Source organism: Camarhynchus parvulus, chromosome 26, assembly GCF_901933205.1.
Source record: "Camarhynchus parvulus chromosome 26, STF_HiC, whole genome shotgun sequence".
NCBI lineage: Eukaryota > Metazoa > Chordata > Aves > Passeriformes > Thraupidae > Camarhynchus > Camarhynchus parvulus.
In genome coordinates, this window is record NC_044596.1 from 3,206,346 (window position 1) to 3,223,818 (window position 17,473).

At 47.5% G+C, this 17,473-nt stretch overlaps 1 protein-coding gene across 2 annotated transcripts in view; it reads right to left on the bottom strand.

The window, feature by feature from the left end:
• Window positions 1-6,617: 6,617 nt before the first annotated feature.
• Window positions 6,618-17,473, bottom strand: part of SRGAP2 (SLIT-ROBO Rho GTPase activating protein 2) — a 112,360-nt gene continuing 101,504 nt past the window's right edge. For both annotated transcript variants that reach the window (XM_030965578.1, XM_030965577.1), the window contains exons 20-23: window positions 15,958-16,138; window positions 14,376-14,522; window positions 11,922-12,249; window positions 6,618-9,190 (exon numbers count right to left, since the gene is read on the bottom strand). In XM_030965578.1, the coding sequence (XP_030821438.1) occupies window positions 8,807-9,190; window positions 11,922-12,249; window positions 14,376-14,522; window positions 15,958-16,138 (1,040 nt within the window). In that variant the 3' untranslated portion in view covers window positions 6,618-8,806. The remainder of the gene's footprint in view (window positions 9,191-11,921; window positions 12,250-14,375; window positions 14,523-15,957; window positions 16,139-17,473) is intronic.

The following is a 17,473-nucleotide window of genomic DNA, read 5'->3' on the forward strand; positions in this document are numbered from 1 at the left end:
TCCCCCAGGGCACCTCGGCTGCCATCCCTGGGTACACTGGGCAGCATCCCCCGGAGCACCCGGGCAGCCATCCCCGGGTACACCGGGCAGTAATCCCCTGGAGAACCCAGGCTGCCATCCCCGGGCTGCTCCGGGACAGCTCCGGTGGCTCCCGAAGGTGCTGAGCTCCGGCTGCCATCGGCACTATCGGGAGGGGATTTGGGAAGCAGAGCTGGATCAGGATCCGTGCCCAGGGTCCGTGTGCAGCCCTTGTTATCTGTGCCAGCACGGGGTCAGTGCTCGAGCACTGGCACAGACACAGCATTGCCCGGCAAGGCTGGCACTGTTGGGGCTGCTTGGGGATGTGGCACAGGGTGGGATGCAGGATGTGGGATGCAGGGTGGGATCTAGGACAGGATGGGATGTGGGATGCAGGTGACATACAGGGTGCAGAGCAGGATGTGGGATGCAGGGTGGGAGTGCAGGGTGAAGTGTAGGACAGGGTGGGATGCAGGATACAGGTGACATGCAGGGTGAAGAGCAGGGATGTGGGATGCAGGACAGGGTGGGATGTGGGATGTGGGATGCAGGACACAGAGGAGGGTTCAGGGTGAACTGTAGGACAGGGTGGGATGTGGGATGCAGGATGTGGGATGCAGGGTGGGATGGGATGCAGGATGCAGCATGGAATATGTAATGTGGGCCAGGGTGGGATGCAGGATGTGGGGTTCAGGATGTGGGGTGGGATGCAGGGCAGGATGTGGGATTCAGGGCACTCTGCTGCCTGCACTGGGCAGAGTGGGGCTGCTCCTGTCCCTGCTCACTCTGTTTTCACTGTGACCAGCTCAGCATCGGGGTCCCACTGTCAGGAATTATCCCAGGCTGGTGTGGATGTCTCTAAAGGCTCCATCCTCACCAAAAAAGCCTCCAAAGGTCTGAGAGTTCATCAGCGTGTGGGGCATCCAAACATTGGCATCGCTTCACCAGCCTGCACACAAACCCCATCCCTAATTAATTCCTTAATTCCTGCTGAGCTTCATTTCCCCATCCAGGGGTGAGTGCCTGGAGCAGCGTCCAGCGGGGGCAGAGGGCACAGCCCGGCCCTTTCCCTGGGGCGATGCAGGGGCTGGGAAGGGGTGGCAGAGTCTCGGTTTAACCACACGAAACCCGAAATCACTTTGAGTGAGGTCACTCTGCTGCAGCTCAGCTGACAGGAAGAGAAAGGGCCGGGGTGACTTCTTGAAATTGTGTCTGGTTTTATTTTCTATGCACGTGAAACAAGATCACCGGTCTGTCCCAAGCCCGTGGCTGGGAGTGCAGGGAACTCACCCCCAACACCTGCCTGGCTTCTTCCAGCCCCCTTATCCTTTCTTCTGCCGTCCTTTTAAAATTCCCAGCTCATTTCCTCTCCCTGGTTGCCCCATCAGCCGGATTTTCCTCCCCAGTCCCATCTGAACCCCAGGACTGGATGATAAAGTGATAAATGATGACACGGGATAAACCCTGGTGTGGTGGGAGAGCTCCTCTGGCACAGGCTGGGAGAGAAAAAAACCCGGCCTTGAAAGCGACTTGTGACAAGAATTAATTGTTCCAGCTGGTGGCAGCAAAGCCCGAAGAATGAAGGACAAGCAGCGAGCTCTGTGTGCAGCAGGGACCTCGTCCTTGGGGTCAGAAAATCCGAGAATCCCACGAGCCCGGTGCTGTCCCCTCGGTGTCACTGTGACAAACCTGGGACACGTCAGTGAGAGCTGAACCCTCCCAGCACTCCCCGAGGTGTTTCTTTGTTAAAAACCACCAAAACACCGTTTCTTTGTTAAAAACCTTGGGGTTTGTGAGGGAGGGTTGGCCCCACCTGAGGTTCGATGAGGGTTTAAGAAATAATCACAGCATCTGCTGCTGGACAGTGACCGGGGGAAAATCAAAATTCCCTTGTTATCTGTGCCACCCCATCCTGACGCCTCTGACTTTCTGACTCCTATTTCATGTTTTAAAAACAAAAAGCCACCAGCAGCGTGCCCAGCTGGCTCTGGGGTGGTGCCACAGAGGCTGCTGTGATTTTTGGGATAAAAACATCCTGGATTTCCAGCTGATCCCTACAAGAGGAGATGTGGGACAGGGAGAACAGGGATGCTCACCCCAGGGACGGGGTGGGGGGACAAAATGCCTCAATTAAACATCAAACCTCACTGAAAGTAATTCCTTCAAATCTTAACAAAAGGAAGCCAGAATGAACAGCCCTGCCCCGTTCTGAAAAAGGCCTGTGGAAAAACGGAGATGGGGAAAGCTGGTAATGATAAAATAATGATCCAATCCATAATCCCAATCTTAAATCCTCTTTCCTGAGCCAGTTGGGGGTCCATCCTCCCCAGGAGAACGATGAAGATTAAGCATTTTTAAATCAGGTCAGTGCCAGGGAAGTGTTTGCCCTGGGGCATCCTGCTGTGGCGGCTGCGTGCGAGCCCAGGCTGGGGGAGCTCGGGGCTGGGATCAGGAATCTGAGGGGTCACAGAAAGAATTGGCTTGGGAGAGAACTTTAAAGTCTTATCATTCCACAGCAGGGATTTTCCTGCTTTTCCACTATCCCAGGGGGCTCCAGCCTGGCCTGGGACACTCCAGGGATGCAGGGGCAGCCACAGCTGCTCTGGGCACCTGTGCCAGGGCCTGCCCATCCTCCTAGTGAACAATTATTTTGCAATATCCCATCTAGACCTGCTCTCCTTCAGCTTCAGACCATTCCCCTGTCCTGTCACCACATCTCAGTTGCCCCTGCCCCGCTGCCATCGAGCGTCCCCATGCCCAGGATGGCACCAGGAGCTCCTGGCTCCTGCAGATCCTTCCTCACCCCCTCCCAATATCCCACCTAAACCTCTCTCCTTCAGCTTCAGGCCATTCCCCTGTCCTATCACCACATCCTCAGTGTCCCCTGTGCCACCTCTGTGCCACCACGCTGCCCCTGCCCCGCTGCCATCGAGCGTCCCCAGGGACATGCCAGGGATGCAGGGGCAGCCACAGCTGCTCTGGGCACCTGTGCCAGGGCCTGCCCACCCTCCTAGTGAAAAATTCTTTCCCAATATCCCACCTAAACCTCTCTCCTTCAGCTTCAGGCCATTCCCCTGTCCTGTCCCAACATCCTCAGTGTCCCCTGTGCCACCTCTGTGCCACCACGCTGCTCCTGCCCCGCTGCCATCGAGCGTCCCCATGCCCAGGATGGCACCAGGAGCTCCTGGCTGCTGCAGATCCTCCCTCACCCCCTCACCAGCACCTCCAGCACCATCCCTGAGCATTCCAGGAGCCCCCCAGGCCCTGCTCTCCCTCTGTCCCACTCAACCCCAGGACATCACACACCGGCACCCTCAGGTCAGTGTTTCCACCATACCCAAAACATTTATTTCTCCAAAACTATTGCTAATGACAATGGATACATTTTGTTGCCCCAGGATGGATTTAACACTTCCAACACATCGACTCCTAATACTGTACAAGACTGTACCAAAAGGGAGGGGGGGAAAAAAAACCAAAACAAAAAAAAAGGCTGTACCTCCATATTGTACAGAGTTCTATGTACAAAGTACAATTTTACACAGTTTAATATATACACCATATATATATTGGTGTAGAAGACATGAAACAGTGGAAACTTGTTTTAGCAAGAACATTCCATCCCACCATGAAAACAACTGCTGCTGACAACCCCAGGTTCGGACAGAAAAAACACAATTCCTACACTTTGCAACCCGATTTTCCTGCTTTTACAGCAGGGCCGCTGGAAATCAGAGATGGATTTCAGCAGTTGCCCTGCTTGAGCTACATCGAGCTGGGCTTTCAGAGGAGCTGCTGCTGCTCACAAGTATTGCTCCAGCAGTTTGGCACACTCAGAGTCCAACCCAGGCTTGGGTTGTTCTTCACACCTCAGGGCTGTGCCTGGAGGAGAGGCTGGTGAAGTCCATGTCAGGAGTAAGGTTACTACAGCGCCTCGAAAAGGACAGGCCCACCTACGATTCCCACTGCAAACTGCTGAATATTTACCCTGTGTGAAGCTTGGCAGACCAAGTATTAGCACGGCAGGGAGCTGCCTTCCCTCTGCACCTTCCCCTCTTTTTGGCCCATCGTTGAGAAACGCTTTCATCCCAAACTACGTTAGAGGAAGCACAAAATTTAACAGGAAAAAAAAAAAAATAAACCAAAAACCAAACCAACAAAACCCTTTGCGTTTTCCAGGCTTTGAGCTGCTGTTTTGGCACCTCTAGAGCCACCCAAATAGATGGTTTGCTGCTAGAACAGCCTGGAAAAGAATTCATCTGCCTTGTGGTGGGCGGTCGGCGGAACCGCTTGTGCGCGACGCAGCCGGGGCCGTCCCAGCCCTGCAGGCACAGGGTCAAGTATTTCTGTTTTTATTTCTTATTTTCAAGTACCAGGTTGTCACACAGACACAGAGACGCGCAGGGAGCCGATGTGGAAGGAGCTCAAACCCCAGAGTTCAGTCCATGAAGCGCTTGGTGACTGCCCAGAGCTGGTGCTGGGGGAAGGACGTTCCCTCCTTTCCGCCTCTTGTGCCACCAGGACTACAGGAACAGCTCTGTGTCCCCAGCTGCATTGGTGGGGCATTAGCCAAGGCCAGACAGACCCACAAAAGGGCTGGGTTTTATTGTGAAAGCTAAAAATCTCAAAATAAATAAATCCCCAGCTTGTTAAACTCAATTTCCTGTTCTGTTCAGGCCCATAAGCAATGGAAATGCCCCAGTGCTCCCGTTTTCCTGGGCGTTTTGAAGCAGTTTTCGAAGCAGTTCCCTCCCCAGGGCAGTTCAGTGTGTTTGCACTTTGGGGCACATCCCTCTGCACCCAGGGCTTGGTCCTGCCAAGCACAGGTGCCCCTCACCTGGGGGCACAGGGGGCACCTCCTTCCTCTCCCTGCTGTGCTCATGGGCGTGCTGGGCAAGGGGATGAGCTCAGCCTCTCACGGAATCCATCCAGCTGTCTCAACGGGGATTTTTGGGGCATTTTTCCATCATTCCTGGCTGCTCACTGAGAGCATCACCTCCTGCAAGTGTCCCCTCCACACAGATCCCACACGCCCAGGAGGGATCTGAAGCGCTGACGATGATTTTTGCAGGAGAACGTCTCCCAAAAGCTCCATAAATCCCCAAACCTACGCCATGCTCCACCGGGTCTGAGGTTTTTGACAGAGAGAAGAAGAGAAAATAAGGCAGCAAACTCCACCTGCAGCGAACTTCTCCTGTCCCAGTATTGCTGGAGCTCTTCTGAGTGCGCCGGGCCGGCCCCGTGCCAAGTGCAAGGTGGGGAGCTACAACAGATGGGATTTCTTGCCAAGCTGAAGTGTTTTGATTCAGTAAATAAATTTATGAGAACTCGGTTATCTTAACCTACTTTTGTGCAAGAACAATCTTGCCTTAAAAAAGAAGAAGAAGGAAAAAAAAAAACTAAAAAGAAAAAAAAAAAATCAACAAAAACTCCCAAAACCCAACACATGAGGTATTCAGCACAGGAAACCCAAAGACTCCTTTTGAACAGGTATCAAAATACAGACATATACAACAACTTTTTTTTTTTGTTTTGTTTTGTTCTGCTGTCACAGTGCACTCTAATTATTTACTCATTTTTGTTGCAATAAAATACCCAGCACAGATAAAATGAGAGGGTTTTGATCGTGTCCCACTGCTCGGACATGAAGGACAAATTTACATTTCATAAACTTTGGACGACCTCAGAGAGGCAGAAATTAAGCAATGGTTAAAGCACACTGCTCCATTCCCAACTAGGGAAATAACCCAGAAAAGGTCTGAGCTTCAGAAACCATTCAGATTGATCACCTAAAACCGTGTTAAATTTTAAAAGTTTTTAGTTTTTTTAAGTTTTTTGTTTGTTTGTTTGTTTGTTTGTTTGTTTTTTGCTTTGGATTATTTCAATCCAACACCTGATGAACAAGGTTCATACAAAGCACTATCCAACAGACAGACGTCATTCCAGTTATCAAACACTTCTTTTGTCTTCATATTCCACACAAACGTTACAGGAAAAGTCATGAAAAAGAGGAATTTCCTTGGAAGAGCTGAAATTTCTCCGGGATATGAAGATGTGGAGTGACATTGGTACCTCCCCAAGCAAACCACTGAGTCAGACCTGTCCTCAGGGAGGGAACATTTCCAGTTCCTCCTTCCCACCTTTCTGGCAGCCACTGCTCATAAAACACTCGTGGCAAACATCCTCTCAGCCTTGTGTGTTCAGTGGGGAGGACAAGCTGAAAATCTCCTTGTTTTCCCACGATTTCCATGATTTCTGCTCACAAAACACTCGTGGCAAACGTCCTCTCAGCCATGTGTGTTCGGAGTGGGGAGGACAAGCTGAAAATCTCCTTCATGATTTTGTGTGCGGTTTTCTTGTTTCATCCCCTCCCCATGCGCGATTTTTCCGCCCGAGGAAGAGGAAGGAGGAGCTTCAGCCTGTCCTATTGCTTGTGTCAATCACAGTGCACACCAGAATTCCAGTTGAGTTGCTCCATATCCAGGTGATCCTGCCAAGCACCTTGCCCTTGGCAGCAGGATTGTCCCAGAGCTGTGGATGCTAGAGGAGCACAGTAATAATTCAGATACAGACAGTTGCTGTTACAGTAACCTGAAGTCTTTTTTTTTTTTTTAATTTATTTTTTTTTTCCATCTAATTCCACACTTCAGACCTTGAAGCTGGAAAAGAGCAGCTCCTCCAATGTGCTGTGCGTGGCTGAACACTTATTCTTAGGAATATTGAATGCTAGGCATAAAAAATATAAAAAAGAAAATAAGGCATTAAAATGAGGCAAAGTCAATTTACAGAGATCCTGCTCTTGACACAGATAAACTTTGGTCATTTGAGACCAAAATTAAAAAAAAAAAAAATCAAAAAACCCAAAAATTGTTGCTAAAAAGGAAATGCCAGAAAGTTCTGCCTGAGCAAAAAATTACAAGTTTAATTATTCTATTTATTTATTTATTTATTTTTCCCCAAAAAAGAACAAGTGATTCCTTGGTGGTAGAAGTCCATCAGAACCTGAGAGCAAAGGTGGCACTGGTGGCATCTCCTGGAGGGGCAGGGCCAGTCACACTCGTACCGTGGGGCTCCCCCAGGACAGCTCAGGAGAAATGGGAAATGAGGAGAGTTCTCACCAAAACCTTCCCAGCTCCTGCACGCCCTCAGTTCAGGGCCCAGAGGAAGCTGGCTTTTTGGAAAGTCATTAATTACAGGTTGATTGCTTCTGTAGAAAGGGGGGTTGTGCGTGTGGGGATGGACAGGGATGCAGGAAGACCCTGCTCCATTTTTCCAAGTATCATCCTGGATGCATCAGAAAAGGACATTTCAGCAACTCTTCTTTGCTTCTTCTTGTTTAAGTGCCAATTAAACAGATTTGCAGTCACCAGGATCTCACAAACTGCGAGGAAACTCAGCTTAAATGGGTGAGAAAAATGACTTTTCTCCTCTTGTCCTGAATCCATTATTTTGGAAGCCTGAAGATGTGCAGCCTGTTTGAAATCCCAGAAAAGCTGAGGAACCAGGCGAGCTCAGGGTCAGCCAATCTCCACTGCTAAGTGGCACAAGCCTTTTAATTATTAAATTAAATAACTGTGGGCACCGTGGAGAATTCCCAGGGGAGTACAAAAAGAGTCCGTGGATGCTGCTGGCTGTGGATAAATACGAACCACAGCAAAGGATTCATTCACAGGTCAGCCCTGCACGGAGCAGGGGGCACGGGGGCAGCCACTGCTGTCACATCCCTGTCCCCAGCAGCGTTCCCTGCACTGCTCTATGAGAGCAGAGAGGGACAAGGCAGGGAGCTGAGAACTCCTGAGCGAAGTTTTTACAGTGCTTGGCGCTGGGATGGGGGTCAGGATCTGTCCTGAGGAGCAGGCAAACCAGCAGAGTGTGTCTTGGGCGTGGGCTCCCAGCAGAGGATGCTTGTTTTCAAAATTATCTCTTTTTTTTTGTTTTGTTTTGTTTTACATTCAGTCCCCGAGAGCAAACACCACATCAGAGCCCACGGGCTGAAAATGCCACTGGAAACAATAAAGCTGCTTTTAAATATGGGAGAGCCAAGGGGGAAACCAGTGAGGATTGCCCATAAGCAATGACTGGGCTCTTTCTCGTGCTCCCAGAGCTCAGGAAAACATGTTTGTTTATATTTGCACAGACACGTCTTACGTAGAACTCCACAAAATCTACGAGTGTTCCAGAGTAAACTGATTTTTCCATGACAAATAAAGCATGAGGCTGGAATGGCCAAAGGTTTTGGCCCTGAGGGGGAGGAATGGGGAGCAAACAAACAAAACCAGAGGATGTGATGGAAGTCGAGACAGACCCTTAACCACCGTGGCACCAGCGGGCGACGGAATAATAATAATAATAATAATAATTATAATAATAATAATGCACAAGAAACAGGCATGTCCAAGCTCCACGTAACCAGTGGCACCAAAACATGCAATAGACTAAAATCTATCCTATTGTTTCCCTGTGGTAAATGAAACACAGAATACAGAAGTCACTACACCAGTATCCCAAAACAGGACACCACCATATGTTCCTTCCAGCGGCCGAACACTTGAACAAGGCATGGAAACCAAAATCCAACTCGTCCCTTGGTGTTTTCCTGCTCAGCTTCACAGTGGATTGTGGATTTCCCAAGCATGGCAGGAGCTGTCCTGGGCACGTGGGACGAGGCTGTGGCTGCCCAGGAGCTCCCAGCATCTCCCTTTCAATCCAAGCATTCATTAAATAACAATTTTAACGTCTTTGCCGTGTGGAACAGCAGGATTGTACCCGGAGAGCAGCAGGGCGTGCATCAGACAGTACAGGACTTGTCGGGGGGCTGCTGGGCTGCAGAGGAGGCCACGCCGGGGGTGCTGGCGCTGGTTTTGGGGAACACGGCCGGCTTGGGCCGCGTGGCCGGCGGCTTCACCTGCGAGGCCACCTTGACAGACTTGACGGGCCTGAAGGTGCAGGGGATGTCCCCAGCAGTGCTGGCACTGCGCTGGAAGGGGGGCTCGTTGTCCTTGAGGAGCTGGGTGTGCAGGGGGCTGGAGGGCTCCGAGGTTGGGGCCACCACCGGCGAGGTTTTCAGCGGCTCCAGGGTGTCCAGGACGACGTCGGGCGCGTGCTTGACGCTGCTCTGCCTCTCCAGCTCCCGCAGCTCGTTCAGGGCCGAGTTCATGGTGGCTTCGATGTCCTGCAAGCACAGCAGAGGAGCCCAGTGAAGGCAAGGCCCAGACACACACAAATCACCAGGCAAAAGGCAGGTTTTGAGCACGTTTTTGTTTTCTAAACACCAACCTCGCCGTCAAGGACCAAACCGTGCAGCGCCGCATCCTGCAGCCAATAATCACTAAAATTTCCAGCAATGGGGAGCAAAATAATTGCTAGCACTGCCTTGATGCTAATCTGGCCCTTCACTGCTCCTGATGCTGCCCAGACTTCAAAGTAAAGCCTCAAATGGCAGCAAGGAACAGAAACCAAAGCATTGGTGCCCATTCTTGCAGTTTATCTGGCACGTGAGGCTCAGGAGAGTAAATTCCTGAAGGGAGCACTCATGGCTTGGATACTGGGCCACACACCAAATGCTGAAATCCTCGTGGGCTCCTGCTCCTGCCTCACTGCTTTTCCTGCTGAGCTGTTCCCAGAAATGCATTTCACAGGACTCAGAATTTTAAAAACACAGGAGATGTCAGAAACACGTGTAGCAACCAAAACTGGCCCTTCTCCTTCCTCTTAAAAACCATTACAGTTATTAACAAATAAATATAAATAACTTTTGAGCTAAAACCAAGGGGTTCTGTCTCAGGACCTACACGTTGTCTGCTGGAGAGTCCAGTGGTGCACAGAACTCCCTGGGGAGCAGGAGAGCTCAGCCTGGCTGTGACTCACACTTTTGGCTGCAGCTTTGCAGCTTCCTCAGAGCTTTTTCAGGGGGTGGGGAAGGTAAATCAGTCAAGGAATGGTGGAAGAAAGCAGAGGCAGAAATCTGACGCCTCCCACTCTATCTTGAGGCCAGGCAGATTTTCGTTATGAAGTTGGGGAAATATGTAAGATGGTTATTGGGTGGTGCTTGAGCAGATACTACAGAGAAAAACACTGATTTAACACAGCTTGGGCTTTCCTCCCTTCTCTTTCATATTTATTTTCCCCTCCTCTTTCCTTTCTGTCCCCAGACTCTTCTCCAGTGAAACAATGGAGTGAAGGTTCTGGCAGGGAGAGGAGACAGAACAACTTCAGTCAGAGCCTAATTGAAAAAACAAAGAATCTGATTTATATCAACCAAAGCCTCAGAAGGACAGGGAAGCACAAAGACAGCGGGAGCTGAACACCACATTTCCACTTCAACAAATGGGCTTAAGGTACTCAAAACTGCAAAACACAAATTCCCATCAGCATTAAACCCACTGAGTTTTAACGTGCCCCTCGTTTACTATGTGGAGTAGCTGTTTTGTCAATAAAAATTCAATTGGTTTCTCACATATTTCCCCCCCAGCTCCTTGGGAACCTGCAGAGCCCCGAGGCAGCAGGCAGAGCACTCAGGTCTCTTTGTAACCTGAGCCTGGAGCATTCCTTGGCCGCAGGCAGAGCCATCCATCCCACCCTGCAAACACTGGGTACAGACAGACGCAAGCGCAGGCACATCCACCCAGGAAGAGCCCTCTGGAAGAGGGAAATCTGTAAATTCACATTTTTGTAGCCAGCCCCACTGTATTCAGTGCTCCTGTGTAAATAACCAACTCCCGAAAACCAGCTGAGTTGTGTTCAGAGCTGGCTGCTGATCACACTCTGAGCCCTGCAAGAAGATGAGGATGCCACTGGAGCACTGCACCAGTCAGCAGCCTGATTTTATTTGGGCTGTGCTGCTCCACGTGCTTCCCACGCTGTGGGTTTGTATGTGCCGAGTGTTTTAGTGCTGACACTGGTGATGACAATACCTTGCATGCTTCAGTGTGTACAACAAATAACAGGCAAAACTATCAAAAAAGTTTTTATCATACAAGAGAGAGAAGGAGGAAACAGATTTGCAGAGAATCTTACAGAGACAGCAGATGAAAGTATAGACAGAGATGTCACACCACAGGCAGGCCTGCACCACTGACAGGAGAGTGTTAAATCCACAAGAAATACTTCATTTCTCTCAAGTCTTGAAGTTATGGTTGCTTAACTCCCTGCTGGCACCTTTGGAATCTGTGTCACTTTCTGAAATGGGTGTTTTTAGTGTTGGGATGAAATTCTGGGTAACCAACAGGGCCAGGTTTTCATGGAGGAAGGACCTGGCTGTTTATCTTCCCTCAGGAAAGCAGCCTCAGTGCCTGCACACAGGGAGGAGGAAAGCCCAGGCTGGGGCTGTGTCCTGAGCTAATTTTGCACTGAGAGAATCACAGAATGCTGGGGTTGGAAGGAGTCCAAGCCACTGTCCATGCAGGGTCACCTGGAGCTGACACAGAAACTCATCCAGGTGGGTTTGGGGTGTCTGCAGAGAGGGAGACTCCACTCCCTGCCTGGGCAGCAGCTCAGGGCTCTGCACCCTCATGGACAGAAACTCCTCCTCATGTTGAGGCTGAACTTTTTATTTTAATCTATGGCTCCTTGTGCTGCTGCTGAGCAGAGCCTGGCACCATCCTGGCACTCCCTGGGGACATTTGTGGGGATTTGTGGGATCCCCTCTCAGCCTTCTCACCAAGTGCTACACCTACACTACTCTCTATAATCTATTTCACACTTTTGTGGATTCCAGTCTATCTTGAAGTCTTTAGGAAAGATTCCAGTCTATGTTGAAGTCTAGGAAACTTTCTCCATGGATGAGGGTCAAAGTCAGTGCTCCCCTGGGGCTCAGGGCACCCCAGAGCAGACAGAGAAATATTCCCTGTGTGTCCTGGGTTTCCACAACTCCCTTCCTGCCACAACCCCATGCTGGTGCTCACCTGGGCGATGACCTCGGGGTCCATGGGCCGGTGGTTGTTGAAGCTCTTGGAGCGGCCGGCGGCGAGCGCCTTGCGCACCTGCGGGCTCTCCATCCTGCTCTTGAGCGACGAGTGCCGGCTGATGGAGTTGAGGCTGCCGTGGCCACTGATGGAGCATTTGTCTGGAACCTCCTTGGGAAGGCTTTGGCTCATTATGGGCTGAGATGAGGGCCTGGAACCGGCTATGGCCCCGGGGGAGGCTGGTTCTGCCAGGGAACTACCTAGGCCGTGGCCGTCACTTTGGCTGAACGCTCTTCTGATGCTGCCTGACTCTGGTTTCTTTCTTTGCCTTCAGTCACAAAAGCAAAACAAGTCAATACAAGCAGGTACAGGGCTGTCATTTTGAAGATATCCCCCCAAAACAACACACAGGACAACGGGGAGAGACACAGAGGTGACCCAGATTACAAACGGACCCAGGGGGTTGAGGAGTGATTGCGGTACAGTGAAATAATTATAAATTATAAATCATTCCAGTTTCACGCTTCTAACAACAAGGCTGAGTCCTGGCAGCTGTGCACATTCAGAGCAAAACCAGAAAACTTGGGTGGAAGGTGATTAACTTGGTCAAGAGGAGAAGAATTTATACTGGAACAAAAAAAATACCAAAGAAACCCTCTGTGCCATCGACAGGTTTTGATGATGTGTTTTTATTACATTCCAAGAGCAGAGCTACAATCTTTGACTGGAGGACACAGTATAAGTCTACTAAGCTCCTGGCCCAAGGCATCAAGTTATTATTTTCAGAGATCAGCAAGCAAAGACCCCCAGTTTGGGGTTAATGATCATTTCCAATGTTTGCTGGTGGTAGGAGATGGTTCTTTTTCATGGCTTTGGCAGGACCACAAGGCATGGGCTACAGATAAACCAAAGGGATGATGTCAAATGGACGAACTGGTCCAAAGAATTTAGTTTCTACCCCAGCACCATGAGGTCTGACAGCACGATTCCACTCAAATCATGGGAAGGCCAATGCAGCAGAATACTTTATGCCATAGGTCTGAAGCTTGGCATCCATTATACAGGGAAGGATCCATTTATATATATAGCACCAGCCCCATGAATAACTGCAAGAAAGTGTTAACTCCAGTAGGATTTTGGCATCCAAATAATAATTCAGTGGGTGGCACAACTGTCATTGCGAAACCATCTGATTTAATTTTGCTCAAGTCTGTTCACACATAGGTCAGAAGATTCATTCCTAAAGAAAAAACAACAAAATGAGTCTTATGCTACTTATTGCTAAATATCAGGTATTTCCCTAGTAAAGGGGGAAAAAAAAAGGCCCAAAAACTAGGGTGGACATTCCCCAGGCTCCTAAAAACCACTAGACACAGCTCTACCAAAGCCAGCAGATGGTGAAGCTCCAGCACAGGTCTGTTATTACACAAATCTCTCCAGAACTGGCAGAACGGCCACTCCAGTGGCTCAGACAGCAAATATCATAAAAGAAAGCCCAGATCCCAAGCTGATGCAGATTAACTCGGCTTTCCAGATATCACTGGAGCTCTGCTGAATCCCATAAGGAAGGCCCAGGCTCTCTAGGCCATGAGCAGGGTCCAAACCTTTTAAAAGAATGCATTTGTGCTAATGCCTTTATAGACTACATTGTGTTAAATTAGCTGAAGGTTAAGAACATCCCCTCCCATCAAACTGTAATTATCACATAAAACCTTCACTGCACAATGGAGAGAGGTGGGGGCTTTTAACACAAAGGAAATAATCAGAAATATACCGGGGATAAATCTGTCTAGAAAAACTATTTAACAGATGATGGAATTTAGTCTGCTGCTAGCTTGATTTTCCAGCTTTTTATTATGTCGAGTGTTGGCTAAAGCAACAATTTCTGGTGGAGGAGGCAAGGTTAGAGCAACAGGGGGTTGTGCTGTTCCACTGCAAGCATATGGTTAGTAACCCGAGGTGAGGAGTGCTGCAGAAACCAAGGAGTGCTCCAGGCAGTGCCAGGTGGTTGGGACTGCAGGTATGGCATTTATCACAAACTGGGACACAGCTTCCTGCAGGAACTGTCCCCCCAGCCCATCAAACAGGACGTGGCAAACGTGGAGGAGATGTGACAGATCACACAACACGAGGAGGGACGGGGACAACGACACCAGAGCTCAGCCCAGCACTCCCCTCCCTCCCTCTGTCTGCTCAAACAGGGCATATTTGGGAAAACAGGACCAGATGGCACCTTGGAGACAGGGAAGAGAAGCCAGTGGGGTTTCAAATGAGCGATGGCCACGCCGGTGACAGACAGGGGACAGCAAAATGTGAGTGAGTTAAAAGAGAAGGGAAGCAGAGAGAAAGGGTGGCAGCGCTGGTTAATGAATCATTTTCAGGGAAGGAAGCATTTCACCAGACTCATCAGCAAGCTCTTGACAGGCAGGGGAAACAATGCAAGGCTGCTCTTACTTGTTGATGTTGGCAAGGTAAATATCTGCGACGTGGCCCCCGCTCGGGCAGCTGGCACCAGCTCTGGCTGTCACCTTCTCCTCCGGTGGCTCAGAATTTATTTCTATCTCCGACTTGGGGCTGGACCTTTCCGACATGCCATCCTCACTAGGAAGGAGCAGGGGAGGGTATCACAACCACAACAGCCTCTCTCAGTCTGTCACGGGTTTTTATTGTCACCCTTGGCTGGCCTTCTGATGTATCCTTTCTCTTTTCTTTAGTATAGTTTAAGTATATCCTTTTATTATAATATAATATATAATTATAATATAATATAATATAATATCATATCATAAAATAACAAACCAGTCTTCTGAGAACTTGGAGTCAATTGTCATCTCTCTGTATCCTTTCTCCTTTTCTTTAGTATAGTTTTAGTATATAATTTTCTTATTAATATAATATAATATAATATAATATAATATAATATAATATAATATAATATAATATAATATAATATAATAACAAACCAGCCTTCTGAGAGAACTTGGGAGTCAATTCTCATCTCTCTGTATCCTTCCTCTTTCTTTAGGATAGTTTTAGTATATCATTATCATATCATATCATATATCCTCATATAATATCATATAATATCATATAATAAAATAATAAATCAGCCTCCTGAGAACTTAAGAGTAAATTCTCATCTCTCTGTATCCTTTCTCTTTCTTTAATATAGTTTTAGTATATAATTTTCTTATAATATAATATAATATAATATAATATAATATAATATAATTTATCATAAAATAACAAATTAGCCTTCTGAGAGCTTGGAGTCAATTCTCATCTCTCTATATCCTTTCTCTTTAGTATAGTTTTAGTATATAATATCATATCATATCATATTAAATCAGCCTTCTGAGAGAACTTGGGAGTCAATTCTCGTCTCCCTATATCCTTTCTCTATTTATATATTTTCTTAATAATATAATATAATATAGTATATTAGATTATATAATATGATAATATAATTTTATTATAATATAATATAATATAATATAATATAATATAATATGATATGATATGATATGATATGATATGATATGATATGATATAATATAATATAATATAATATAATATAATATAATATAATATAATATAATATAATATAATATGATATAATATAATATAATATAATATGATATAATATAATATGATATAATATAATATGATATAATATAATATGATATAATATAATATCACATCACATCATATCATATATCATAAAATAATAAATGAGCCTTCTGAGAACTTGGAGTCAATTCTCATCTCTCTGTACCCTTTGTCTTCCTTTAGTATAGTTTTTGTATATAATTTTCTTTTAATATAATATCATATCCTATCATAATAAATCAGCCTTCTGAGAATTTGGGAGTCAATTCTCATCTCTCACCTCATCCCGGGGACCCTCCCAACACCGCAACAATCGGTGACCACACCCAGACAGCTGGGGTGTAACAATTAGCATTGTAATTAGGGCGATAATGAGTATTGTACGGTGTGATATCAGCATCCTGCCCCCGCTGGGGGCGGCACCTACGTGTCCTGCACCACGATGTACTGGTGGGGGATGAGGCCGTCCACGCCGTTGTGCCGTCCCTCCCACCAGTCGTCCGAGGCGCGCTGGTAGAGCAGCAGAGAGGCTCCCTTCTTGAAGGACAGCTCCCGTGCCGTCCTGCCCACGTAGTCAAACTTGGCTATGGCCTCTATGGGCTCACACTCTGGAAGGGAATAAGGAACATTTCACTGAGCACCTGCGTCGCCCTGATTTTTTAAGTTTTTCTGAGCCTTCTGCTGTTTACGTTCTGGTAACGAACTTTGTCATGCAGTTTATGTAAATAAATTATTGTTCGGCATTCTTTTATGGAGGAGAAATTTGATGGACTGTTGGTTTGTCCAGTGTCATTGAAGAGGTGGCACTGTCACCCTCTAAGAGTCAGAAATCAAACCTCTTTCTTTTTTACCTTGGAGATTCCAGTGTCCACGTGGTTTTATTTCACGTCCTAAAGCAAGAGCCCACAGAGTCCCCAAAGACCCCACAGATCCCCCAAAGATCCTGTCGACCTGATTATTAATTATTTATATATTTACTATTTATTTTATTTATTAATTTTTTAAGTTTTTCTAAGCCTTCTGATGCTTATGTTCTTGTAGCGAACTTTCTCACACACTTCATGTGAATAACTGATTGTTTTGCATTCTTTTATGGAGGAGAAGAAATTTGATGGACTGTTGGTTTGGGGAGGTGGCACTGTCACCCTGCAATCCAGGGTCACTTCTGGAAATCTATAAATGCTGGAGTCAGAAATTAAACCTCTTTCTTTTTTACCTTGGAGATTCCAGTGTCCACGTGGTTTTATTTCATGTCCTAAAGCAACAAGAGCCCACAGAGCCCCCAAAGACCCCACAGATCCCCCAAAGACCCTGTTACCCTGTTTATTTATTTATTATTTATTTATTATTTATTTATTATTTATTTTATTTCTTTTTAAGTTCTTTTAAGCCTTCTGATGTTTACGTTCTTGTAACGAACTTTCTCAAGTGCTTTATGTAAATAATTCATTGTTTGACATTCTTTTATGGAGGAGGAGAAATTTGATGGGCTGTTGGTTTGTCCAGTGTCATTGGAGAGGTGGCACTGTCACCCTCCAGTCCAGGGTCACTTTTGGAAATCAGAGGGCACATTTGTGTTTTCCAAGCCCTAAATCCCCTCACAGCAATTCAAGCCAACAATAAGCGGCAAGGGCAGAATTAGTGTTTCATTAAAATAAACAGGCTTTCAGAGGTGGGAAGCAATCAGGTTTGTTCCAGACAAAAATCTCCCCAGGGTTCTCTTCCTTAAAAGCAGCTGAAGTGAATCCCCTGGGCAGGCAGGGGAGGGAAACATCCTCTCACTCCGGGCTGCTTCAGAAATAAAGCATCAATTCAGAAGGAAATTTCTGCTGCCTGTGAGGCTCACCTGAGCCAGGAGAGAGGAATTCTGGCACGGTGGGAGGCCCTGCTCTTCATCCAAGTGTCAAAGGAAAATATCCAGTCCCTCCAGAGCTGGGCCTGGC